This window comes from Sphaerodactylus townsendi, linkage group LG06, assembly GCF_021028975.2.
Source record: "Sphaerodactylus townsendi isolate TG3544 linkage group LG06, MPM_Stown_v2.3, whole genome shotgun sequence".
NCBI lineage: Eukaryota > Metazoa > Chordata > Lepidosauria > Squamata > Sphaerodactylidae > Sphaerodactylus > Sphaerodactylus townsendi.
This window is the reverse complement of record NC_059430.1, coordinates 8,616,551-8,644,091: the sequence shown is the minus strand read 5'-3', so window position 1 is coordinate 8,644,091 and position 27,541 is coordinate 8,616,551. Positions and strand designations below refer to the sequence as shown.

Genomic DNA, 27,541 nt, shown 5'->3' with positions numbered 1-27,541 from the left:
CTCTCTCAGCCCCACCTACCTCACAGGGTGTTTGTTGTGAGGGGGGAAGGGCAAGGAGATTGTAAGCCCCTTTGAGTCTCCTGCAGGAGAGAAAGGGGGGATATAAATCCAAACTCCTTCTCCTCCTCCTCCTCCTCCTCCTTCTTCTTCTTTTTCTTCTTCTTCTAAAAAAAGGTAACGTTTCCCCTTCAGTCGTGTTCGACCCTGGGGTACCACTGCAAGCAGTGATTTCATCGGCAAGCCGTTTCTGTGGGGTAGTTTGCCATTGCTTTCCCCTGCTATTCTTTACCCCCTAGCCGACCAAGGAATGTATGGATGGCTGAGTTGACCATGAGCCAGCTGCCAGGATATCTGACCCACAGGGGGCTCGAACTCCTGATTGTGTGAGTGGCAGTGCAAGCACTTAACTACTACGCCATGCGGCTCCTACACAGATGTTAATGACCTGTTGCTTGGGGTCAAGATCTTGGTTGCTGTCAGCTCTCTTGGAGCATGGAGCACAAACCGGCCTGCTCCAGCACACCTATCAGGGGAAAATAAATAAAATAAAAATAAAAACTACTATGCCACTTTGGCTGTCTCATGTGCAGGTTGTCTGACGTCCGTCACTGAGCACCCTAGCACGCCCCGCCAATTTAGAAGAAGAAGACTGTCTTCCTCACTCTCCAGTTTAGAAGACAGTCATACAAGCTCTTTGATTTCTTTATGTTCTTCTTCTTCCTAGTGTTGTCCCGCTAATGCAGGGTCCACTGCTCGGATTTTAAAACTCCACTTCTCTCGATCGAGTGCGTTGTCTGGTTGCAGGCATGTATCTTTCAGATCCGCATTGATGGTATCTTGCCATAGTTGCTTTGGCTGTCTGAGTGGCCACTGGCCAGTAACCTCGATGTAATAGACCAGTGATGGCGAACCTTTTTGAGACCGAGTGCCCAAATGGCAACCCAAACCCCACTTATTTATCGCAAAGCGCCAACGCGGCAATTTAACCTGAATACTGAGGTTTTAGTTTAGAAAAAACGGTTGGCTCCCTCTTCCTCCACCCCACCCGCTCGAGCAGGGGCCAGCCTGCTCTAGCCTCCAGCAAGTCCCGCGTGCACCGCTCTGTGCCTCTCTAGCATCTCTGCCTCCTCTTCCCCCCCCCCCCCCCCCCCCGGGCAGCAGCCACCCGGAGCACAGGCACCAGGCCTGCCAGCTGAGTCCTCCTCACCGCAGTACGCGCACGTCGTGCTCAGTGGCCCAGGCCAGCCGAGATGTGTGGGTGTGTGGGGTGTGTGGGATTTTCCACACACCCCCACATGACGAACTCTGCAAGTGCGTGCCCGCAGAGAGAGCTCCAAGTGCCACCTCTCGCACCCGTGCCATAGGTTCGCCATCACTGTGATAGACCATGCTGGCTACTGTGTCCAGGGCTGTTCGTCGGACGTGGCCAAACCAGCACAGGTGCCTCTCTCTCTTATTTTTGCCTCGATGGGCCCGATGCCAAATTGTTGTCGGACCATGCCGTTAGTGATGTGGTCGAGAAGGGATGCACCCAGTGTCCAGCGAATCTTTGGTTTCTTTATGTTGTTGGCCTTTCAGTGGAAAGCTGCTATTGCCGATTTAAACTGCACAGCCCGTATCTTGTGAGAAGGCAGAAACCGTCCCTGGAAGAATCTTTCAGAAATCAACTCTGTCTGACTGTTATTGTTTAGCTGCGTCCCAATTCGCTGTCTCCACCCATGCTTGGTGTATCAACCCGTTACTTTCGGCATTGCGTGGCTACTGTTGAAAAAGCCTACGTCCCTGCAGGCGGTACTGGCGAAAGGACAGTTTGTGCCTTTTAGCGATTTAAAAGGACAACCTGGGACTAATGGGGGAAAAGCTCACGTCCTTCCAAGCATCCCTGATGAAAGGGCAGTTTTGAAACATGAAAGTGTTCTGAAAAAGTTCTTTCTGCTGCTGGTCATTGTACGATTTTTCATTACCTGCCTCTTTTGCATATTATTGTTTTCGGTCATTGGCATATTATGTATATGATTATTACAAGTTATACTTGTTAATTATTACTGGAAGTCAAAAACTATGATTACTTACAAATGAACGATGGATGGATGGATGGATGGATGGATGGATGGATGGATGGATGGATGGATGGATGGATGGATAGATAGCTAGGTAGCTAGGTAGCTAGGCAGCTAGGCAGGTAGGCAGGTAGGTAGGTAGGTAGGTAGGTAGGTAGGTAGGTAGGTATCGATATCACAGCATATAATTGTTGGAAGTGATTAATATTGTGAAGAAAACAATAAGATAGAACTAAGTCTTTGAATTAACAAGACAATGGACTCCCCATTTTTATATTACTCCTACACATTTAACCCCAACATGTATTATCCCTTTCTTTTTGCTTTGCAGGTGGACTGCCTACTCCTTATTTGCAGTCCTGTAGTAGAGCTAGTGTGGTGTAGTGAATAAAGTGATGGGCTATGATCTGGGGTCGAATCCGCACTCATGCCATGGTAACTTGGGTTTGAATCCCCACGCATGCCATGGAAACTTGCTAGGGGATTTGGGGCCAATCACATTCTCTCAGCCTAGCCTACCTCACAGGGTTGTTATGAGTGTAACACTGGGGAGAGAATGATGCAGGACATTTTCGGTCCCAAGCGGGGAGAAAGGCCAGATATAAAGAATGTAGATGAATGCATAAAACAGTACAGGTTTGTTTGACTTGTGGGAACCTTAAATTATGTAATGAAATGTGTCCCTTATTCTACGGTCCAACTGTCAAGTGATAGAAAGTTTTCTTTAAAAAGCAGTAAAAGGTTGAGATTTAATTAAATAAGCACAGCATTAAGTTTTATAACTTAAATGCTGGATTCCATGCCCTACAGGATGCAACTTAGAGAGCTGGGTATGTTTAGTCAGTGGAAGAGAAGGTTAAGCAGTGACATCATAGCCATGTTTACATATTGGAAGGGATGTCATGTTGGTGAGGGAGCAAGCTTGTTTTCTGCTGCTCCAGAGACCAGGACCAGGAGCTATGGGTTCAAAGTGAAGGAAAAGAGATTCCACCTAAACATCAGGAAAAACTTCCTGACAGTCAGGGCTGTTCAACAGTGGAATGCCTGACCTCAGAGTGTGGTGGAGTCTCCTTCTTTGGAGGTTTTTAAACAGAGGCTGGAGGGCCATCTTTTGGGAGTTCTTTGATTGTGTGTTCCTGCCTGGCAGGAGGTTGGACTGGATGGCTTTTCTGGTCTCTTCCAACTCTATTATTTTAACTTCAGCCATGTGCATCCTGGGAGCCGCTTAGCATGGTGCAGTGGTTAAACTCTTAGGCTAGGACAGGGGTAGGGAACCTGCAGCTCTCCAGATGTTCAGGAACTACAATTCCCATCAGCCCCTACCAGCATGGCCAATTGGCCATGCTGACAGAGGCTGATGGGAATTGTAGTTCCTGAACATCTGGAGAGCCGCAGGTTCCCTACCCCTGGGCTAGGATATAGGAGACCCATCCTGTAGTCCTTGAGAAGCTTGTTGGGTAATCAACAGCAAAAACACAATACCCCTGTCTGGCTCTAATACAAGATTAAAAACTCAAGTTTAATGAAAATATTTAAACCATATATATCCTTAAACTTGTGCACTACACATGAGGTGGACAACAGATGAATCTGAAGCACAAACACACATACACTAGGAGGGAAATCCCTAAACCAATTCACAGGCCACAAGTCTCTATCATGAGATCATCATATTTTGTGATGCAATCATCAAAAGTCTGTAGAAGCAATGGCATAGGAGGTTAAGAGCTCGTGTATCTAATCTGGAGGAACCGGGTTTGATTCCCAGCTCTGCCGCCTGAGCTGTGGAGGCTTATCTGGGGAATTCAGATTAGCCTGTACACTCCCACACAAGCCAGCTGGGTGACCTTGGGCTAGTCACAGCTTCTGGGAGCTCTCTCAGCCCCACCTACCTCACAGGGTGTTTGTTGTGAGGGGGGAAGGGCAAGGAGATTGTAAGCCCCTTTGAGTCTCCTGCAGGAGAGAAAGGGGGGATATAAATCCAAACTCCTCCTCTTCCTCCTCCTCCTCCTCCTCCTCCTCCTCTTCTTCTTCTTCTTCTTCTTCTTCTTCTTCAACTTGTGTACTACACATGAGGTGGACAACGGATGAATTTGAAGCACAAACACACATACACTAGGAGGGAAATCCCTAAACCAATTCACAGGCCACAAGTCTCTATCATGAGATCATCATATTCTGTAGAGTGTGCACAGTTCTGAGAACCAGTCATTGACTGATGGTCAATCTGAGATGGAGGTGGAAGTATTGACCCGGGATGAATCCAATACTTTCGACTTGGTAGATCTTCTTCAGCCACTCAAATCACTCTGGGCACAGTTTGGTAGCCCAATACAATTCCGGCTCACACACATAAGGCATTTCGCTCTGGCCTCAAGTTCAACACCGCAGGTCTGCCCATTATCCTGCCAGTCTGCTGCCAAGCTTGTTGGGTAGCCCAGAGCTGGTCACCTACTCTTAGCCAGTCTACCACACAGCATTGTTTTTAGCATTAAGTGGGTGACGGGAGAATGATGTGTGCTGTCCTCATCTACTTGGAGGATGGGTGGGATGAAAGCATGCACTAGCAGAAAACTCCTGCTCCTGAAATAATTGAAGGCTGGGACTGGGGCCAAGGGTGGGAGTTAGCTTCAGTGGTGGGATCCAAAAATTTTAGTAACAGGTTCCCATGGTGGTGGGATTCACGATGGGGGCGTGGCCAGGCATTCTGGGGCGGGGCATTCCTGGGCGAGGCTGTGGCAAGGACGCAGCTGCTGCGCCGGTCCTTGGGGGGGAAACGAATGCACGCAGGTGCGGGCTGCCACGCACGCCGGTGCACCTCCTGCTAGACTGCTTCAACTTCTGCGCGCTACTGCTGAGAGGAGGGGCGTAACTAGGGCAAAAATCACGTGGCAAAATCACCAATTAGTAACCCCCTCTCGGCACGCACTAATAATTAGTAACCTACTCTTGGGAACCTGTGAGAACCTGCTGGATCCCACCTCTGGTTAGCTTGCTGTGGGCAGGCAAATGGCAAGTATACTCTCCAGATGGGAGAATCACATGTTCCCAACATAATGCTTGTCTCAGAATACTAACATAAAGAACAAGAGATTGTATTTATATCCTGCCAACAAGCCCTGTCCCCCGGCCTCCCTGCAGGCTAGCTTCTGGCCTGGGGAGGGCAGGAGCTGGTTTGCATGAGAGCCGGGTGGCGGGGCTTAGTGGCAGGTGGCCCAGGAGCTGGCTGCCTGCCTGTCCAAGCCACTTCCTTGAGCCCTGCTCCCCGAGCCCCACCCTCCCTGCTGGCTACCGTAAGTGGGGCATGGGCAGTGGTGGGATCCAAAAATTTTAGTAACAGGTTCCCATGGTGGTGGGATTCAAACTGTGGCGTAGTGCCAATGGGGCTGGGCGGGGCACGACGGGGTGTGTGGCCGGGAATTCCTGGGCGGGGCGTTCCTGGGCAGGGCTGTAGCAAGGACACAGCCGTTGTGCCGGTCCTTGGGCGGGAAACGAATGCACGCAAGTGCAGGCTGCCACGCACGCCGATGCACCTCCTGCTAGACTGCTTCCAGTTCTGCGCGCTACTGCTGAGAGGAGGGGCATAACTAAGGCAAAAATCACGTGGCAAAATCACCCATTAGTAACCCCCTCTCGGCACACACAAATAATTAGTAACCTACTATTGGGAACCTATGAGAACCTGCTGGATCCCACCTCTGGGCATGGGAAACCGGGCATGAGGAGCTGGTGATGCCCCTGGGCACCATTTAGGCCTGGCATGCCATTTCCTGGGTCTTTCAGTTCCTAGTCCACTTTAGCTGCTGTTCCATGCTGGCTCACCCCAGTGGTTGTGATGGTGATAATTTTGGAGGGCTGATCCCAGTGGGTAAGTCTTATCCCTCCTGAGTGTGTTGTCAGCCCGCCGTTGAGCCGAGGTCTGGAGAGTCACGAGCCAGGTACATGCAGGTTCATCCCTTCCCTCCCTTTCCTGCAGTTTAGCCGTGTATCCGAGACCCGGCCTAAAACACTCCATAATAGTAATATAGGTTGGAAATGTAAGTGAAAGCATTACACGGCCCACCCATTAATGAAAACCGATCTCATGAGTTCTGACATTTCAGGTACAAAAGAAATCGATCGAAATAGTTCTTGCGTGGGCACTGGAAGTTTGCTCCCGCGGCGCTCGCCGCTGCCGAGGCCTTGTGGTGCCGAGCTCCGGCATGTGGTTTTGAAAGTGAAATTGACTGGAAATGAAAGCTGACCTATTAATTTTATTGTCCGAGCTGACTGCGGAAAGCAAATGGCACAAAGGAAATTAAAGTGAATGCTCTTTTACCAGGAATGTGGGTTAAAAAAAAAAGGCCTGGAACACGCTGTACAATGAGATGCCATTTCCTTGCCTGCAGCCTCCATATTTCTTAGGAAAAAAGAGTTGTTTGTGATTATTGGATTTTATGACGAAGGTGAAAGAACTCGTGGACTGCCCAGGACCAGGTTGGATATGCTGCAGGCCTGCAAATTATTTTTGTATTTCGATGTACCTTTACTGATGATCTGCAGAGGGGTTGCTGCAGGGGTGTAACGAGGCAAACTGTAGCCCTGGGCAAAACCTGAGTTGGATGCCCCCCCCACCCCCGCCATGGGCGGCCACTCCACCACAACCACATTTTTTTTGCACCAGGACATTGGTGCGTGCAGGGGGTGCATTTTTAGACATATCAGCACCAAAATTTCAGTGTATCATCAGGAGACTGTCCTTATGCTACCCCCCAAGCTTGGTGAGGTTTGGTTCAAGGAGTCCAAAGTTATTGACTCCCAAAGGGGGTGCCCCATCCCCCATTGTTTCCTAAGATGGGGGCTACCCTTTTGAGGGTCCATAACTTTGGACCCCCTGAACCAAACTGCACCAAACCTTGGGGGTGCCATCATGACAGTCTCCAGATGATACCCTGAAAATTTGGTGCTGATACGTCCAAGAATGCCCTCCCTGCAAGAACATCCCGGAATTTGCCCAAGAATCTTTGTTCTGCATTGAGTTTTCTGCATTGATGTCAATGGGGGTTGCAGGCTGGGGGGGCACATTTCTGAAGGCACAGTCTCAAAACTTTCAGGGTCTCATCAGGAGACTGCCCTAATGATACCCCCCAGGTTTGATGCAGTTTGGTTCAGGGGGGCCAAAGTTATGGACCCTCAAAACTGTAGCCCCCATCTCCTATTAGCTCCCATTGGAAACAGTGGGGGATAGGGGCACCCCCTTTGGGAGTCCATAACTTTGGACTCCCTGAACCAAACCTCACCAATCTTGGGGGGTAGCATAAGGACAGTCTCCTGATGATACGCTGAAATTTTGGTGCCGCTAGCCTAAAAACTGCGCCCCCTGCAGGCCAAAAATGGAAAGCCACTAAAAATACCCCAAAACAAACCCAGCATTTTGATGCCCCCCCACAAGGTGATGCCCTGGGCAGCTGCCCACCTTGCCCAATGGGCATTACGCCAGTGGGTTGCTGCCTCCCCAGAACGAGCTAAGAACCTTTGTGTCTGTGCCCTACGTAGCGGTTTGCTCAAGGAGAACAATTTCTGGCTTGTTAGGAACCCTGGCACCTATTCTTTGCCGCAGCTGAGCCATCCAGCGGTTTCTGGCGGCTTTCTGTTACGAGCGACCGCAGGGGGACCGAGAGATTCAATTCAGTAGATGGGAAAATGGCTTAAAGTGTGGACGTTGCTGGTGGGCAGGCTGCTTTGCGAGGAAAGGGAACGCTTCTTTATACGCCGAATGACTAAAAATGCAGAATTTGCTGCCAGAGGATTTTGTGGTGGCTACGGGCAACGATGGCTTTAAAAGGGGATTTGTAAAGCCCCTCCCCTGCCACCCCTCCCTCCCTCCCTCCTCTCCCCTCCCCCCTCCTCCACTAGAGTGGGTGGGCCATGTTCAGATGCCGGGGCCCTCCCCCTCCCTTGCATGCCACCCAGTGGTGGGATCCAAAAATTTTAGTAACAGGTTTCCATGGTGGTGGGATTCAAACTGTGGCGTAGCGCCAATGGGGCTGGGCGGGGCACGATCGGGGCATGGCCGGGCATTCTGGGGCGGGGCATTCCTGGGTGGGGCTGTGGCAAGGACGCAGCCGCTGCGCCGGTCCTTGGGCGGGAAACGAATGCACGCAGGCGCAGGCTGCCACGCACGCCGGTGCACCTCCTGCTAGGCTGCTTCAAGTTCTGCGCGCTACTGCTGAGAGGAGGGGCGCAACTAAGGCAAAAATCACGGGGCAAAATCACCCATTAGTAACCCCCTCTCGGCACACACAAATAGTTAGTAACCTACTCTCAGGAACCTGTGAGAACCTGCTGGATCCCACCTCTGATGCCACCCCTCCCCTCCCCCTCCCTCTGCTAGGGTGGGTGGGCCACAAACAAACCCCTAAGCCGCTAGCTTCAAAGCACAGGATGGCTTAGCCCAATGGAGGCTGTTACATCCTGGAGTCTGAATATTGAATGTTATATGTGGCAAATAATGGACTTTTAGGACAGATGTTGAGATAGTGACTCCAACATTTAAGGACCAGATGAGCTAAACTATTGATGAAGTGGGAAAAGCCAATCATGAAACAGGCAATTCCGGGGAGCCTTTCCTGGTTTTGGACTTTTGGACTATTCCTGATGGTGCCCTTTGTCAGAACATGTGTGAATGTTTAGATGAGCAAAATCTAAATGACAGCTGGACCCTCCTTCTAACTGGTGCCGTGTGCAGATTAGTATTGAGTGCTTGTACCGTGTGCAAACCTGATGGCACCTGATTGGTACCACTTTTGTACATAGTCAGCACAGACAACAGAGTGATGTGTGCCTGAAAACACCTGTGGTCTGGCGAAGCCCTTTGTCAGTAGATTACAATAAATAGAACTGCACTGGTGACTGTGTGTCTGTCAGTTCTTGTCTACATTGCGTCCTGCAAGGTGGTCGACTCCGAGTAAATCCGCTGCTTCAACAGGTTATGGGCCAAGATCCTGCCTTTACTCGTGAGTAACTGTTTGTGTTGCTGTGTGCTAAACAGTTTACGGCTGCGCCATGGTTGCGTCTTTTGCTGGCTTGCCTTCGATCTCATGGTGATCGATTGGCTTTACCTGTAGCCTCGTTTACTTTCATACAGCTCGGTTTGTGCGCTTTTTGTATTAAATCTGCGTGTTCTGTGATTTATGTAGCCTTCGTTTAGTATTGTTCCTATTTTTTTGTGGTTTAAACGGGGATTAGGCGTTCATGGAGGAGAGGTCTCTCGGTGGCTGCTAGGCATGGCGACTAAAGGGCACCTCCCACATTCCGCCAGTCATCCCAGTACCAGGAGGCAGGCCCTGGGAAGGCCCTGGCTTCTCTGCCCCATCTGTCTGACCTCCAGGGGACCTGTTTGGCCACTGTGAGGCAGAGTGCTGGACTAGAGGGACTAGTGGTCTGATCCAGCAGGGCTCTTCTGATGTCTATTTCTACTCCTCTGCTCACATGGGGGACCAAACTCAGTTGTCCAGATTAGAGTCCACTGCACTAGCCATTTCAACAGGGAGGCAAAGATGATTTCCCAATGGAAATTTGCCCTGTGTGGGGTGCTGTGCGGTTTCCGGGCTGTATGGCCGTGTTCTAGCAGCATTCTCTCCTGACGTTTCGCCTGCATCTGTGGCTGGCAGATCCTCTGAAGATGCCAGCCACAGATGCAGGTGAAACGTCAGGAGAGGATGCTGCTAGAACACGGCCATACAGCCCGGAAACCGCATAGCACCCAAGTGATTCCGGGCATGAAACCCTTCGACAATACTTTGCCCTGTGCCTTCCTGGTTGGCATTGAGGGGGCAGGTTAAGGCCGTACTTTTTGGAGGAGACTTGGGGGAGATCTGTCCGCTGCCACCACCTTCAGATTCTCCTTCCGTGTTTGCTTTCATTTTGCGGTATATTTGTATGTTATAATTGATATCGTTTTTTTAATTTTGGCTTTTTGCCTTCCTTGTGGATTTAGACAAATCAAACGGTGGGATATAAATGTTTGAAATAAAATAAAGATTAGGGATGGGATGGGAAAGAGACCGTTTGCTCCCAAGGCTGATTAGCTAGTTGAATGTTTGGCCCCTCCTGAAATGTGCTATCTGGTAAACTAGATTAGCTTGTGCACTCCAACACACGCCAGCTGCTGCTGCTTCTGCTCTGCCAGTGTTGACAATTGCTACTTTGGGGTCAGGAAGGAATGTTCCCCAGACTGGCCAGGGATCTTGGATGGGATTTTTGACTTTCCTCTGGGGCAGTGGTGGTGAACCTATGGCACGGTTGCCAGAGGTGGCACTCAGAGCCCTCTCTGTGGGCACACGTGCCCAGAGTTCATCATGTGGGCAGGGCGGAAAAATCACACACACACACCCACACACACATCTAGGCTGGCCTGGGCACAATCCTTTACCTGGGAGTAAGCTCGGTTGCTGGCAATGGGGCTTGCTTCTGAGTAAACTCTCCTAGGGTCGTGATTCACCCATTCGAAGCGTTGCACGGTTGCTTCACCAAGCTTACTCCTGAGTAACGCGCACCTTGGAGCCAACCGTTGTTTCTAAACGAAAACCTCAGCATTCAGGTTAAATTGCCGTGTTGGCACTTTGCAATAAATAAGTGGGTTTTGGGTTGCAATTTGGGCACTCGGTCTCTAAAAGGTTCGCCATCACTGCTCTGGGGTCATTGGGGGTATGGCGGTAGAGTTAGCAGGGTGTTGGACTAGTGCTTTCCAGCTCTGTGTTTCTGTGGTATCAGAATGATGTAAGCCACTTTGGCCCCTGAAAAGCAGGGTATAAATGAATTAAATAAATACTAAACGAATCTCTGCAGTCATAAAGGCAACTTGGTTTGGGTTTGTTCCTTTAAAAAGTAATATGCATGTTGAGAATTCCCTCCCACTGGTAAAGCAAAGTTTGGAGATTTTTGTTGTTGCAGGGCGGGATAAGTGTATTTATTCTTATCGATTTCTTTGCCACCGCCCCCCCCCCCTTTTCCTAACCTTTTGTTTTTGTCTGTGCTTTACGAAAGCTACGTTTGTGTTCTGAAACAAGCTGGTTGGCATTTAGCAAATGCTACCTCCAGAAGAACTTGTCAGATTTTTGTTAATTGGCAAATATATCTCCTTATTTATTGTTGGGAGTTTCTCGAACCAATTAAGACTGCTTTCCCGTGTGCCCTTAACCTAGAAGTAAGCCTCACTGAACACAGTGGGATTTGTTTCTGAGTAAATGTTCATATGATTAGAATGTTAAGTGTGTGTGTGTGTGTGTGTGTGTGTGTGCCTGTGCCTTTATCCTGATGATAAATGTATTTAATTGGGAGCAAACTTAGACTATACGTTGGCATTTCTAGGAAGACTTGTCCAAGACTGTTCCCCTTGGATGCCTTGGGAGGTTACAAAGAACCCTTGGACGTGGTATTTTCCTATCCCCCGCCCCCCCCTCTTGATCCAAGTCCAATTTTCACAAAGGAAACGAGTTAAACAATATTTATTTCATGCAGAGGAATGGTATGCTACCTTGCTGCCATTGTCGGCATCTATAGGGGTTTGAAAAGTTTTGCAAAAGAGTTGAAAACAGAGTCGCGGTACAAATGTTAAACATTTCCACAATAATTCCACAAAAACATTTTCATGCAAAATCTGCTCTATTTTTCCCCCCCCCCTTCATTCAAAGGCGCTGCCAGAGGACCAGGGTGGGGCAGCTCAAGTGGCAGAGCAGGGTATCAAACCCGGTTCCTCCAGATTGGAATGCACCTGCTCTTAACCACTGCACCACTGCTGGTTTTTACGCCTCACTTTGATCTACTTTTAAGGAGTTTCCAAGTTGCTTACAATCACCTTCTCTTCCCCTCCCCCCCCCCCACAAACAGGCACCATGTCAGGAAGAAGAAGAAGAGTTTGGATTTATATCCCCCCTTTCTCTCCTGCAGGAGACTCAAAGGGGCTGACAATCTCCTTGCCCTTCCCCCCTCACAACAAACACCCTGTGAGGCAGGTGGGGCTGAGAGAGCTCCGAGAAGCTGTGACTAGCCCAAGGTCACCCAGCTGGCATGTGTGGGAGTGCCCAGGCTAATCTGAATTCCCCAGATCAGCCTCCACAGCTCAGGCGGCAGAGCTGGGAATCAAACCTGGTTCCTCCAGATTAGATACACGAGCTCTTAACCTCCTACGCCACTGCTGCTCCCAGGTGGGGTTGAGAGTTCTGAGAAAACTGTGACTTGGCCCAAGGTTACCCAGTGGGTATGGAGAAGTGGGGAATTGAACCCGGTTCTCCAGATTAGACCGCCGTTCATGTGGAGGAGTGAGGTATCAAACCCAGTTCTCCAGATTATAGAGTCCACCATAGTGGCTACATCACTGGCTGTGTGCAAGACTTTCTGTGGTGCCATCCACAGTTGTGGCCTCCTGTCCTTGCTTCGCTATGACGGGTGTCGTTGGGACCTCATTAAAGGAAGTGGGGCTCGCTGTGCCAGAGCGGTGAATCTATGCTGCTTGGAATAAGAGCATAATCTTACTCCGAGGTACAGTATATGCCTAGACGGTTGTTTAAAAGGGGCTGTTGGCAAGAAGAGCTTTTATTCAAGATGGCTCTGTGTCGCCTTCCCTGCAGTTTCAAATGTAATCTGTAAACGTAATTGCTGTGAGACCTTGTAAATATGCAGGCAGAAATCCAGATCGTTGCTATCCGCTTGGGCCAGTTTTTCGCAAATGCAGTCACAGCGGCGACTGGTGTGTCGATGAATTCTGACGGCAGTGATGACTTCTGCCCAAACGGTATTGCAGAGTGTTATGCTGAACTGAAGCTGGAAAGGGACCCACTTAGCAAGTTGGAATTTGTCGACGGTGAGAAGGAGGGAAGAATATCAAGCAGGCTCAGACAGAAGAATGTGCCAGTGGGGCTGGTGGCAGGAATCAGTTGGAATAGAATCATAGAGTTGGAAGAGACCCCCAAGGACCATCAAGTCCAACCCCCTGCTATGCAGGAACACACAATCAAAGCACTCCTGACAGGTGGCCATCCAGCCTCTCTTTAAAAACCTCCAAAGGAGGAGACTCCACCACTCTCTGAGGTCAGGCATTCCACTGTTGAACAGCCCTGACTGTCAGGAAGTTTTTCCTGATGTTTAGGTGGAATCTCTTTTCCTGCACCTTGAACCCATGACTCCTTGTCCTCGTCTCTGGAGCAGCAGAAAACAAGCTTGCTCCCTCACCAACATGACATCCCTTCACATATTGAAATTGCAAATCTGAGATTGCAAATGCCTTAGCAGACCAGGTGCTCGGGAGCAGCAGCAGCAGAAGGCCATTGCTTTCGCACACTGCATGTGAGCTCCCAAAGGCACCTGGTGGGCCACTGCGAGTAGCAGAGAGCTGGACTAGATGGACTCTGGTCTGATCCAGCAGACGCTTTCTTATGTTCTTATGAAACATGGCTATCATGTCCCCCCCTTAACCTTCACTTCTTGAGACTAAACATCCCCAGCTCCCCAAGTCCCTTCTCGTAGGGCATGGATTCCAGACCTTGTACCATTTTGGTTGCCCTCCTCTGGACCCATTCCAGCTTGTCAATATCCTCTCTACTAGAGAGCTGAAAAACAATATATCCAATTTGTAGGCCTTCTTATAGGAATCGAAAGTTGCCTGGAAGTTTTCTGGTGGTGAGTCAGAGAGTGCTGGTTTGGGCAGGCGACGAGGGAGGCTGGACAGGAGATAACGATATGTTGGTGGTGATTGGATGAGGAGTTGTAGGCAGGCGATTTGTGTGTGTGTGTGTCTTGGGTATTAGTGGTGATCTGTGAGTGCACAGTGGCTGCCTTTTGTCTTAGCCATGCTGGCAGGGGCTGATGGGAATTGTAGTCCATGACCATCTGGAGAGCCGCAGGTTGCAGACCCCTGTCTTAGAACATGAGATGCTGGTTCTACTGTTACCATGCCGCCCTGGAATAGCAGGGGGAGTGCTTAATCACATTACTGACCCACGCAATCATGTCACATCACAAAGTTTGCGAGGCGGACCGTGTTTATGGAGTGGTTTGCCATTGTCTTCCCCAGTCGTCTGCACTTTAGAAGAAGAAGAAGAATTTGGATTTATATCCCCCTTTCTCTCCTGCAAGGAGACTCCGAGGGGCTTACAATCTCCTTTCCCTCCCCCCCACACACAACAAACACCCTGTGAGGTGGGTGGAGCTGAGAGAGCTCCGAAGAACTGTGACTAACCCAAGGTCACCCAGCTGGCATGTGTTGGAGTGTACAAGCTAATCTGGTTCATGAGATAAGCCTCCACAGCTCAAGTGTCAGAGCAGGGAATCAAACCCGGTTCTCCAGATTAGAGTGTACCTTCTCTTAACCACTATGTCACACTGTCTCTCTTTATCCCCAGCAAGCTTGTTTTATTGACTTCAGAAGGATGGACGTTTGAGTTGACCTGGAGCTGGCGACTTGAAACCGACTTCCATCAGGATCAAACTCAAGTCGAGAGCGGAATTGACTCTGTGCCGCAGGGCTCCCAAGTTGAATATTAATATTGTAACGTTGCTGTGCCTTGATCTAGAATCTAGATCAGTGGTTCTCAACTTGGGGGTCGGGACCCCTTTGGGGGTCGAACGACCCTTTCACAGGGCTTGCCTAAGACTCTGCATCAGTGTTCTCCATCTGTAAAATGGATAAATGTTACGGTTGGGGGTCACCACAACGTGAGGAAATGTATTACAGGGTCGCGGCATTAGGAAGGTTGAGAACCACTGCTCTAGATGGCCTAGTCCTGTGGTGGCGAACCTTTGGCACTCCAGATGTTATGGACTACAATTCCCATCAGCCCCTGCCAGCATGGCCAATTGTAGGGGCTGATGGGAATTGTAGTCTATAACATCTGGAGTGCCAAAGGTTCGCTACCACTGGCCTACTCTCATCAGATCTCAGAAATTAAAACAGGGTTGGCCTGGGGTAGAGTTTGGATGGGAGACCACCAAGGAAGTCCAAGGTCACTATGCAGAGGAAGGCAATGGCAAACCACTTCTCTTGCTTTGAAGACCTACAGGGTCCCCAAAGGTTGCATGATGGCTCTTTCAGCCATCCCTGAAATCTCACTGTTGAGGGCCAGCATACCCTCAGGATACCCCCTTCCTCCCCTCCCTTGCATGCCACCCTCCCCTCCCCCTCCCCTCCCTCAGCTAGGGTGGGTGGGCCATGTCCAGATGCCGGGCCTCCTCCCCTCCCTTGCATGCCACCCCTTCCCTTTCCCTCTGCTAGGGTGGATGGGCCATGGATTCGTGGGTGGCAAAATGGATTCTGCCGGGGGGCAGAGAATTGTTAAAAATTCCACCTACCTCTGCCAACAGAGGGGTATGGCATGACATAGAGCACCAAATTCATTCATCCTGAAATACCCTAGTTTGCACCACTTGGGGATACAACATAATGAAAGTTGGAAACTGTCAACACTGTGGTGAACAAAAGAGAATTTTGTTAAACCTGAGGTTTGAAAACCTAGATAGATAGTAGCAGATTTGTACTTAGAGTATAAGATCAGGGGGAAAAAACCCTCTGCAACACAATTGAGGGACAGCAATATATATGGATATTTAGTTAATACTAAAAGCGTGAACCTTTCTGTAATGGGTATGTATGTTTGTGCTACACCGCAGTGTGTCTTGGTGTAAGCTTTACTGGGCTCAGCGGCATTTGCTTTGGAGTAAACATGCGACTGAAATACGAGTGTCATAGTAACTGTAGCTAAAATTACCTATCTGCTTGCATTAGTTTATTTGATTTATATCCCTCTCCATCCCAGGAAATATCACCTTGAAAATGATTCCATAAGTCAGGTTTATTTCTGTGGAAGATCCATAGCTTCTGGTTCTGGACTTTTGATTTGACTTTCATAGACCTGAGAAAATGGAAGGCTTTCATGGATTGAAGCGAGCTTCTTAACCCTTTTCACGTGTTTGTTTAGACTTTCCTTGGGTGTTTATTTTGACGCTGAAAAGGTCCACGGCCTGTAAGACCGTGTTGTTCCACCGGGCCCTTGGAGTGTCCAGCCGCTGATGTGGTGCCCCCTTACTGCTCTTTGCCCTTGCGTTTGTTACATCAGGGTCCCCCTCATATCGAGGGGCCCGCCGTCCCCCTTTTTGGGGTAGGTTTTAATTGGGGTTTTCTGGACGCCTCTTGCTTATTTATTTTTAATTATTAACCGCTGTTTTATAAGAGTTTTTAAGATGCTTTATTGATTATTAACGAGATGGAGCCTATGTTTTGTGCACTGTAGATGATTTGCTCCTGCTTAATTTTGTTTTGATTCTTGTTGTTCACCGCCCGGAGCCCTTCGGGGATCGGGCGGTATGGAAATTGAATGAATGAATGAATGAATGAATGAATGAATGAATGAATGAATAATATATACTCCACTTGCTTTCCCAACATCAGATATATACTCCACTTGCTTTCCCAACATCAGATCCTCTGAAGATGCCAGCCACAGATGCAGGCGAAACGTCAGGAGAGAATGCTGCTAGAACACGGCCATACAGCCCGGAAACCACACAGCACCCAAGTGATTCCGGCCGTGAAAGCCTTCGACAAAATAAATAAATAAATAAATAAAATTTGTTTCAGCTGCTGTGTACCAGTGTCCATCAGGTCCAACATCCTGTCTCACACAGTGGCCAACCAGTTATTAGGGAAAGCCAACAACAGGGAGCAGAAGCTGAGGCATCCCCCTGATTTTGCCTCCTGGCACTGGTATTTACAGGTATACTGGAGCAGCAATGGCGTCGTGGTTAAGAGCAGGTGCGTTCTAATCTGGAGGAACCGGGTTTGATTCCCAGCTCTGCCGCCTGAGCTGTGGAGGCTTATCTGGGGAATTCAGATTAGCCTGGGCACTCCCACACACGCCAGCTGGGTGACCTTGGGCTAGTCACAGCTTCTCGGAGCTCTCTCAGCCCCACCCACCACACAGGGTGTTTGTTGTGAGGGGGGAAGGGCAAGGAGATTGTCAGCCCCTTTGAGTCTCCTACGGGAGAGAAAGGGGGGATATAAATCCAAAGTCCTCCTCCTCTTCCTCCTCCTCCTCCTCCTCCTCTTCTTCTTCTTCCTCCTCCTCTTCCTCTACCACCACCACTACTACTACTGCCTCTGAATATGGAAGTTCTGAAGACAAGGATTCTCCTGTTCTTACCTATAACCATTGGGTTGGATCCCACAGATCAGTTATCTGACAGAAAGAATGCCACCATAAGCAAAGTTATACCCTTGTAAGTCCATTTGTGGTTAATGGGCTTAGCTGATTGTAACTCTGCAGAACCCACAGCCTTTGTTTCTCCAAAGGGTTTTCCTAAACTGAGTGTGCTCCCTAGTATGCCTCTCCTTTTTCTGGGGTGCTGTCTGGTTTCCGGGCTGCGTGTTCTATCAGCATTCTCTCCTGACGTTTCGCCTGCATCTGTGGCTGGCATCTTCAGATGTGTTTCCGCATTCCCTCCTCCTCCTCCTCCGCCGCCTCCTCCTCCTCCTCCTCCTCCTCCTCCTCCTCCTCCTCCTCCTCCTCTTCTTCTTCTTCTTCTTCTTCCTCTTCCTCTTCCTCTTCCTCTTCTTCTTCTTCTTCTTCTTCTTCTTCTTCTTCTTCTTCTTCTTCTTCTTCTTCTTCTTCTTCTTCTTCTTCTTCTTCTTCTTCTTCTTCTTCTTCTTCTTCTTCTTCTTCTTCTTCTTGCTGCTCACAGCTTCTCTTAACAGGTACAAATCAGTATTCTTTTCTTGCTCCCCAAGGTGTATATTTTATCTCCCAGACATTACAGTTTGTAATTTTCCCCCAGCTGTTTGTTTTTCTGCTTTCTTGCGACCCCCAAATTTGTCTTTAAAAATAGGCCTACTCAGTGAAATTTCAAAAAAATAATGAGATAACATGTCTGTTTCGAGTAAATTACTAAATAACACTTTCCCCCTCTACTTTGGATATTTTTTTAGCCTATTTTTTCCAATGTGCATAATTGGTACAACGGGATTTCAGCCCACATTATCAGATGCGTATTTTGAGGTTAAGTACTGCCAGAAGCTGTAGATAATTCCACTTGGGACTTGTCCTTGAAAATAACTTTTCAATTATAAAATTCAAATGACTTTGCATTCAGAAGGCGGTAGGGAGGTGAATGTATTTGTAAAGCCCCGTCTGAACTCTGGCTTTACAAAGTGTGGTTGTGGTGCAGAATCCTTTTGTGGACGCAGTGGAATAGTTATGGTGGAAGTAGGTTTGAGATCTAGTTTTTTGAAACATCCTTGTCTTTTTGTAAATCGTGAGCTGGGGGGCAGAATATTATAGATGTCCTCCAACGTGGTGATTTTCCGCATGTTTTTCCCCCTATCAGATCTGGTTTGGTTTATCCCTTGATTTCCTCATGCTTTTTAGTGAATTTAGTTTTCACTTCAACTCTCGTCCCCCGTTTTTTTCTGGTTCTTTTGAGCTCACTTTTACCCTGAAGCCAATTTTGAGTCGGCTTTTTCCTAGCGCATAACGTTTCTATCAGGGATTTTTTTTGTCATATGCATTTCCAGCCCACTTTTCATTGTTAAATTGCTCCTTTCTCACACCTCAAGTGGAGAGATTTCATATTTTTAATGGCCCTAAAATATAATGCTGTAGTAAGGGTAGTTTAGAAGTTCTCTGAGTTCCCAGCTTCCATTTAAAAACAAAAGTATGTTGCCCAGGGACAGTGGCGAAGCCACCAGGGGACGGGGTGTGTGTGCGCCCCGGGCACACCATTTGCAGTCACATGGGGGGGCGGAAAAATCCCCCTCCCCCCATGACGCCCCCCTGCGGCGCACCACCCCACTTACTTTTATGAATGGAGCAGGCCAGAAGCCTGCCTGTGTTGCCTAGGCTGGTAGGAACTACATTTCCCAGGGGCTCATGGGAAATGTAGTTCCCACCAGGCCCAGGCAACACAGGCAGGCTTCCGGCCTTCTTCTCTGGCCTGCTCCTTTCCTAAAAGTAAGTGGAGTGGGGTGTGTGTGTGTGGGAGGCATGAGGCATGAGGCCTTGACGGGCATGCGTGGGTGGCGTGAGGCCAGCCAGAGGGTGCACCGGGCGCACTCTGGTCTAGCTACGGCTGTGCCCAGGGACCCACAATTTTTTAAAGCCTGGAGGTTTTTCCATTACTGCCTCTGAGTAGCAACCCTGGACTTCTGTGGTAATCTTTCTTCCGAGTATCAACCTGGGCTTCTGAGGTCTGGCGAGATCAGGCTAACCTGGCCTACATATAACTCTAATGGTACCTCTTCGAACTGCTACAACTTACAATATATCTTGGGCAATGTGATTATTGCATAAAGAAACCTACTATTTACACTCTGCCCAACGGCTGAAAACAGAAACATATACACAGAGAAGGAAAGTGCTCTATTTATGTGCAAAAAAGTACCTAAAACATACAAACATATGTGCTAATTCCTATAATGGCCTATTTATTTCCTAATACAGATGCAGATTTCATCTCAAAAAAAGTCTTTTAAGGACATTTAAGTTAAATCAACCAGAGTCCTAAAAAGAATATGGATTTTCACTATATTCTTGAATGTCCCCAACTTGTAGAGAATTCATACTTGTTCCAGACCAAAATTATACATATTCCAGACCAGAACCCTATTCGCGGTTGTGCGAGGTTTTTGGGCACTTTATTGCACGTAAATAGAACACTTTGCACTTTCCTTCTCTGTGTATGTTTCTGCTTTAAGCCATTGGGCATAGCCAGAGGTGGGATCCAGCAGGTTCTCACAGGTTCCCGAGAGTAGGTTACTAATTATTTGTGTGTGCCGAGAGGGGGTTACTAATGGGTGATTTTGCCACGTGATTTTTGCCTTAGTTACGCCCCTCCTCTCAGCAGTAGCGCGCAGAACTTGAAACAGTCTAGCAGGAGGTGCACCGGCGTGCGTGGCAGCCTGCACCTGCGTGCATTTATTTCCCGCCCAAGGACTGGTGCAGCGGCTGCATCCTTGCCACAGCCTTGCCCAGGAATGCCCTGCCACGTCCCTGTTGTGCCCCGCCCAGCCCCATTGGCGCTACGCCACAGTTTGAATCCCACCACCATGGGAACCTGTTACTAAAATTTTTGGATCCCACCACTGGGCTTAGCATAAATAGTAGGTACCTCTTCACCCTGTCAGGCAGATGCTCCAGTAAGGTCCCTTTAATCTGCACAGCCAATCCTCACCTAGCCCCGCCCACTTTCTAAAAGCATGGACACCACGTTGGGGAACCCTTGACCAGAGTTGCTACAGAAAGGCAGTGAGACTTGCCGTCATTTGTGGTTACGGTTGCACCGTGTTCAGCCCGGCTGCTCCTTTCGGTATTACGGGAGCGGGATAAATGTTGCCTGCGCAAATGATCCCAGAGACGCTCAGGATTAGAAGCGTTTTCTTTGCCTGAGGAAGATAAGTGGAAAGTGGTGCAGTTCGTGTTTTGCAGAAACAGTCAAAGGAACTTTATTTATATCTGCACAGTTCAGGGCGGCTTTCAGTGACAAAAGACTTTTCCCTATTGGAGCCTCAAAATAACCCGAACCTGTTGTGGCAAGCAAGCTGGCAGCTTTGATGGGTGTTCGCTCTGCGGAGTTTGAAAGCAGCGCTGTAAGAATGCTGCGGCTGTTTCTGGGCGTTATGTTCAAACCTCTTGCACAGCAATTTCCGTGCTTTCCCCATCTTTCTTTCTCTTGTGCAGTTGTCATAATCACAACCTCGAGACGGCAGTTTGCTTCCCGTTCCTGCTTTCACAGTCTCAGTTTGTCAGGCCCGGAGAATGATCAAATTGTTTTCTGATTGATTGCCTAATATTTAAAGGCTTGTGGAGTAATTATCTGTTGTTCCACCGCAGTGTGCAATACGGAGGAGTCTGTAGACTCCCGAGTTGATTTTTCCTTGCAAGTTCTTAATTCACTGTTGCGTCTCCCCACCGCTCTGAATTGGGGCTGTCAACCGATCAAAGGTTTTAGTCGATTAAGTGTCTTGCTTTAACTCATTAATCAAAATAAGTATTGCATTACTTCAATGGAAGTGATATTTTCTGAGGGTAGGCGATGAAGATCGCGGTTCCTTCCGAGTAAATGAAACTGACAAATGATTTATTCGCAGGAAAATTCTTCCAGATATGTTGCCTGAATCAATTCAGAGATGTACGAAAATAGTTGGTGGCAGTGTCAAATGTCCCCTTGGAAGAAACAAACAACCGAGAACTGCTTTGCAATGTACACGCTATATTTATTCAAACATTTCTGTGCCACCGATCCACGCAATTCCGGGTCCCCAAGAGAGTGAACATTAAAACAAAAATATTTAAGCATTAAAACCTTTGAAGAATTGAAGACTGTTTAAAATAGAAATGTATTCTAATTATTTTATTTTTTTTGGCCGGCGAGTCACAGTTGACTTAATGGAAACCCTGTCAGGTTTTCAGTTCAAGAAGAGAAGAAGAAGAGTTTGGATTTATACCTCACCTTTCTCTCCTGTAAGGAGACTCAGGGTGGCTTACAAGCTCCTTTCCCATCCTCTCCCCACAACAGACACCTTGTGAGGCAGGTGGGGCTGAGAGAACTGTGACTGGCCCAAGGTCACCCAGCAGGAATGTCAGAGTGCGGAAACACATCTGGTTCCCCAGATAAGCCTTTGTCCCTCAGGTGGCGGAGTGGGGAATCAAACCCATTTCTCCAGATTAGAATCCACCTGCTCTTAACCACTACACCACGCTGGCTCAAGCAATGTTTGGAAGTGATTTGCCGTGGCTTGCCTCTGCGTTAGGATTGTGGACTTTCCTGATGGTGTCCCATTCAAATATTGACCAGGGCCAACCCTGCTTAGCTGATGAGATCTTATGAATTTGGATTAGCCTGGGCTATCCAGATCAGGGCAAGTATATACAAATGTACATATGAAATATTTATAACAAATAAACCATTATATAAAAATATGAAAATCTAAATAACGAACATTCTTTTCTGAACTCTAAAATATACACATATTCCTGTACCTCCTTATCTTTTTTTTAAAAGGTGAGAATGCATGACCTGGGAGTGTGGTGGAGTCTCGTTCTTTGGAGGTTTTTAAAGAGAGGCTGGATGGCCATCTGCCAGGAGTGCTTTGATTGTGTCTTCCTGCATGGCAGGGGTTTGGACTTGAAGGCCCTTGGGGTCCCTTACAACTCTATGATTCTGTGAATACTTTGCTGGCAAGGTTGGTTGGGTGCGTTGTCTTCTCCACTCCCTCCGAACGCGATAAACACTCTACAGTGATCAAAAAGACCCTGTAAAATAATTTGAGAGGATATTTCTCATTATTGATCACTATTACATCACATGCCAGAAGGAAAGAGTGAAGAGGAAGTTACCAGTTTGCACGTTTGAACGGGGGCGCCTTGATGCACAGGGCGCATCGTACTTTCCCGACAGTTCTCACGCCCACTATGAGGCTTCTCCTCTAAGGACTTGTAGACTGTGCCGAATTCAAGGACTCGTGCACCAGTGCCGAATTGCTTTGACGTTGAAGTTTGTGTCCTAGCTCAGCAGGGGCAAGTTTAACATTTCTCTGTGTGCATGTGCATGTCTACCCCACATATGGAGCAGAAGCGGCCATGTACTGGAACAGATGGTGGAACAAGAGTGTGCCATTTGCTAAAGCAGAGAGTTCTCTCCCTTTAAAGTATCCCACGAGAGTTCATACACCGCGGATGCGTATTTTATCTCAGTTATTTATTCTTAGCAACGTATTAATTTCTGAGGCATTTAGTTTCCGGCAAGTCATCAAGTTTAAGCATACGCTAGCTCTTTAATATTAATGTATTTATTATCCTGCCTCCTGTTTGCCATACCCTTTTAAAAAGTTTCTTCCCAGAGCAAACATCTTTTCCTTCTCTCTGTTTGCAAATAAGTTGACTTTCCTACAACAAATCCTGGACTCAAGCGAATGTTCAGATGTCCTTCATTTATTTTTCTGCAGCGTTGGCGAAAATATGTGTCAGTCCTGAGAATACTAAGTGTGAGGAACGAGGTGTTTGGATCTGCTTAGTTCAGACACACTTGTTGATCGTAGAATCATAGAGTTGGAAGAGACCCCAAGGGCCATCAAGTCCAACCCCCTGCAATGTAGGAACACACCATGCAGGATCTTGGGTGGATTTTGCTGGTGGAGGGAAGTGCCACTGAGTCGCACCTAACTTATGATGACCCAGTAGGGCCGTGGTGGCGAACCTTTGGCACTCCAGATGTTATGGACTAAAATTCCCATCAGCCTCTGCCAGCATGGCCAATTGGCAGGGGCTGGTGGGAATTGTTGTCCAGAACATCTGGAGTGCCAAAGGTTCGCCACCACTGTAGTAGGGTTTTCAAGGTAGGAGACATTCAGAGGTGTTTTACCATTCCCTGTCTCTGCATAGAGACCCTGGACTTTTGTGGTGGTCTCCCATCTCAATACTAACCAGGGCCAACCCTGCTTAGCTTCCAAGATCTGACATGCTTAGGCAAGTCTGGGCCATCTAGAGGAGGGCAGGATTTACTAGAGATCGATTTAAAAGGTTTAGATTGAGATAACAGACTGGAGGTGGACTATAAATCTTATGAGTCGGTGTTAGCAACTCCCCCCCCCCCGCCTTTTGCATTGGCATTGAGAGAGGAGGAGAGGAAGCATACTCCTAAAGTCTTAGCAAGGAGCAGCAGTGGCGTAGGAGGTTAACAGCTCGTGTATCTAATCTGGAGGAACCGGGTTTGATTCCCAGCTCTGCCGCCTGAGCTGTGGAGGCTGATCTGGGGAATTCAGATTAGCCTGTACACTCCCACACAGGCCAGCTGGGTGACCTTGGGCTAGTCACAGCTTCTCGGAGCTCTCTCAGCCCCACCCACCTCACAGGGTGTTTGTTCTGAGGGGGGATGGGCAAGGAGATTGTCAGCCCCTTTGAGTCTCCTGCAGGAGAGAAAGGGGAGATATGAATCCAAACTCCTCCTCCTCCCCCTCCTCCCCCTCCTCCCCCTCCTCCTCCTCCTTCTTCTTCTTCTTCTTCTTCTTCTTCTTCTTCTTCTTCTTCTTCTTCTTCTTCTTCTTCTTCTTCTTCTTCTTCTTCTTCTTCTTCTTCTTCTTCTTCTTGGCCTTTTTCACTACATACCTTCCTTCAGTGTTCCCTGTAAGGTGCGCAGGTGTGCAGCCATCGGATTGGTGCCATGCAGATAAGGGGCCACCCAACAGGGGAAGCTGTCCCAGGTGGCTCAGTTCCACGCAGGGTTTTTAAACTTCCATGCAGCACCAGAGAACAGTTGGCAGGACCGTTGCCTTCCTCTGTGGACTTGTTTCCCCTCAAAACCTTTGTCCCAAGGCCTCAGCTGGCTTCTTACTATTGTTACTAATGGGGGAATTATAGGGACAATGAGATTCTTGTTGTAGGTGTCTCATAGAGTGGGTGAGAAGGAAAGAAGACTGACTCGGAGAAAAACAGTCATTATCTTATTAATGTTAATAAGTATTAATATTAAAGATTAATGTTAGCGATGTTGCTAACTAGGAGGCCAGGGATACAGTTGGGCCTGGAGCTAGATCCAAGCCCAGGAGCGCCTTGGAGACCAACAAGGTTTTTGGGGTGTAAGATATCAGGAATGCTACTGAACTTGAATCTTGCTCTTCTGTTGTGGACCAACATGGCCGCACTCCGGAACTATATCGGCACTGGATATCCTGTCCAATTCTAGACTCTTTACCAGAGAAAAGAGGAGCTTGTGGCCAAGAATTTGGTTGCTGCCTCACAGAACCGTCAAGAGGCTGTTTTCTGCTTTCTTCTTCTTTTATGTGGCACCAAACTGTGCTGGCGAAGAACACTCCGCCTCCTTGGAAAGTCAACAGGTTCTCCCTTTTAACTGGAAGATGCAGTCTTGGTAGCTGCTCCCCAGGTTTCAGGTTCCCTTTCAAAGGCTTGCTCATAGGTCCGTGGTGGCGAACCTTTGGCACTCCAGATGTTATGGACTACAATTCCCATCTGCCCCTGCCAGCATAGCCAATTGGCCATGCTGGCTGGGGCTGATGGGAATTGTAGTCCATAACATCTGGAGTGCCAAAGGTTCGCCACCACTGTCATAGGTGAAAATGTTCCAGAATTGTTGTCCTTCCTAATTCGCTTGTCATTTAGGAGCACAGGTTTTCTCATATCTACTGCGTTCCACTTGAGCTATCAAGGGCAAACAAATTATCTGAATTTCAGAAGAGAGACTTGCAGCCCCATCCAAGGGCGGGGCGAATCTACTGTTGGAGGCGATGTGGGGCCGCACTGGTGGATTTGCCCTTCGTGGGGCACTTGCCTGGCAGTGGGGGGATCCTCTGGGGGGCGGCCGTGGTGACCTTCCATGGTGCTCAAATGCGGTGTTCATCACTGCACTAGTGTTCCAGTGGTGGCGCTGCCATAGCAGGGGTGGTCCCGAGGTGTAGCCGTGGGGGAGAGGGGGGGGGAGCTGACGCTAGGGGGGAAGCTGACGCTGGAAAGCCCCCTTGGGAACAGTGGTGCGGCTGCACACTGCGTCCGAGCACCCCGTCCTTTGGATGGGGTGCCCCCCACAACTGCCATGTTTCCCTGAAAATAAGACAGTGTCTTATATTAATTTTTGCTCCCCAAGATGCGCTATGTCTTATTTTCAGGGGATGTCTTATTTTTCTGTGTTCTGTTCATCGGGCATGCTTCCAAACAAGAACATAAGAACATAAGAACAAGCCAGCTGGATCAGACTCGAGTCCATCTAGTCCAGCTCTCTGCTACTCGCAGTGGCCCAACAGGTGCCTTTGGGAGCTCACATGCAGGATGTGAAAGCAATGGCCTTCTGCAGCTGTTGCTCCTGAGCACCTGGTCTGTTAAGGCAATCGACTTCTCCTCCATAAATCTATCCAAGCCCCTTTTAAAGCTATCCAGGTTAGTGGCCATCACCACCTCCTGTGGCAGCATATTCCAAACACATACAGGTCACATACAGACAATACTCAAATTTCATGTTGCTGGTATTGCCCTCACTGTATTGTTTTGACCACCAGAGGACCAAAGCCAAACAAAAAACTTCTGCTTACTACTCTTTTTTTACTCTTTCGGGGATGCCTTCTATTTCGCACTTCAGCAAAACCTCTACTACGTCTTATTTTCTGGGGATGTCTTATATTCGGGGAAACAGGGTATTTCGGATCTAGGATATCTTACGAAGGAGGTCCGTAGTTGTTTTTAAATTCTGAAAGTGGTTCCTTCGGGTGCTCTCGAGAAACCGTTCCCTTCGTTTTTCTAAACCTTATAATTTCTTCAGGCTCTTTTCCATCCACTCCATATTGCAGGTGCTGTTACTTCAAAAAGGGGGGGGGGAACGGACTTTGTGTTTGACTGTAATTGGTTCCCACTTTCCTCCGAGTTTCTACTGCATTCCAGTTTTAGTTTGACACACTTTCAGCTGTTCTAACAAGTCCAAAAATGAAAGCCAAATTGTACCAGAGTAGGGAGTTCTGCTGACATTTGGTGTCTTTTCCTTTCAAACCACTTGACCTACTGCTCAGAACTATTTGAGCAGGCCTTGGAAAGGAAATAGACGAGTACTTTTGTTCACAGACATGGGTTAGTGGAAGTCAAAGAGATGATAACCGGGACCGTTGTGTTGTTCTTGGTGATGACTCTAAAATGGTATAATCGTTCTCCATATTATGCTGTAAAATGAAACTTCGATAAGATCGAAGGAAACACTTCTTCACGCAATGTGTGATTGGTGTTTGGAATATGCTGCCACAGGAGGTGGTGATGGCCACTAACCTGGATAGCTTTAAAAAGGGCTTGGACAGATTAATGGAGGAGAAGTCGATTTATGGCTACCAATCTTGATCCTCTTTGATCTGAGATTGCAAATGCCTTAGCAGACCAGGTGCTTGGGAGCAACAGCCGCAGAAGGCCCTTGCTTTCACCTCCTGCCTGTGAGCTCCCAAAGGCACCTGGTGGGCCACTGCGAGTAGCAGAGAGCTGGACTAGATGGACTCTGGTCTGATCCAGCTGGCTTGTTCTTATGTTCTTATGTTCTTAAGATCCAGAAAGACTGAGTCCATGTAATTCGCCATTCGTATTTTTCGAACCATCTAGGATACTTGTATGCTGTATTGTCGAAGGCTTTCATGGCCAGAATCACTGGAGTGTTGTGGTTTCCGGGCCGTATGGCCGTGTTCTAGTAGCATTTTCTTCTGATGTTTCGCCTGCAGCTGTGGCTGGCATCTTCAGAGGATCTGAAACTTGTATGTTTCTTTGCAGTGATTATTTCAATTCCTGTAAAAACAGTTTTGAAAGTTTAGTTAAAAACAAAGTTAAAAGCTCACGCTTCTGAATCTTGAGCATGGAGTTCCCGTTGTATCCTGTAGAGTTTGAAGTCACCCTGTGGAATGAAAGTGTTTTCTGAGAGTCATGCATTGAACACACACATTGAATTTCTCCCTGGTGGGTGGATAATCATAGATTTGACACTTC

General features: G+C 48.2%; 1 protein-coding gene across 1 annotated transcript in view; it reads left to right on the top strand.

Annotated features, from left to right (window-relative positions):
* Positions 1-12,716: 12,716 nt before the first annotated feature.
* LOC125435288 (exocyst complex component 4-like) overlaps positions 12,717-27,541 on the top strand; it is a 181,152-nt gene continuing 166,327 nt past the window's right edge. The window contains exons 1-3 of the mRNA XM_048501476.1: positions 12,717-12,903; positions 15,310-15,402; positions 16,719-16,797. Of these exons, the coding sequence (XP_048357433.1) occupies positions 12,717-12,903; positions 15,310-15,402; positions 16,719-16,797 (359 nt within the window). The remainder of the gene's footprint in view (positions 12,904-15,309; positions 15,403-16,718; positions 16,798-27,541) is intronic.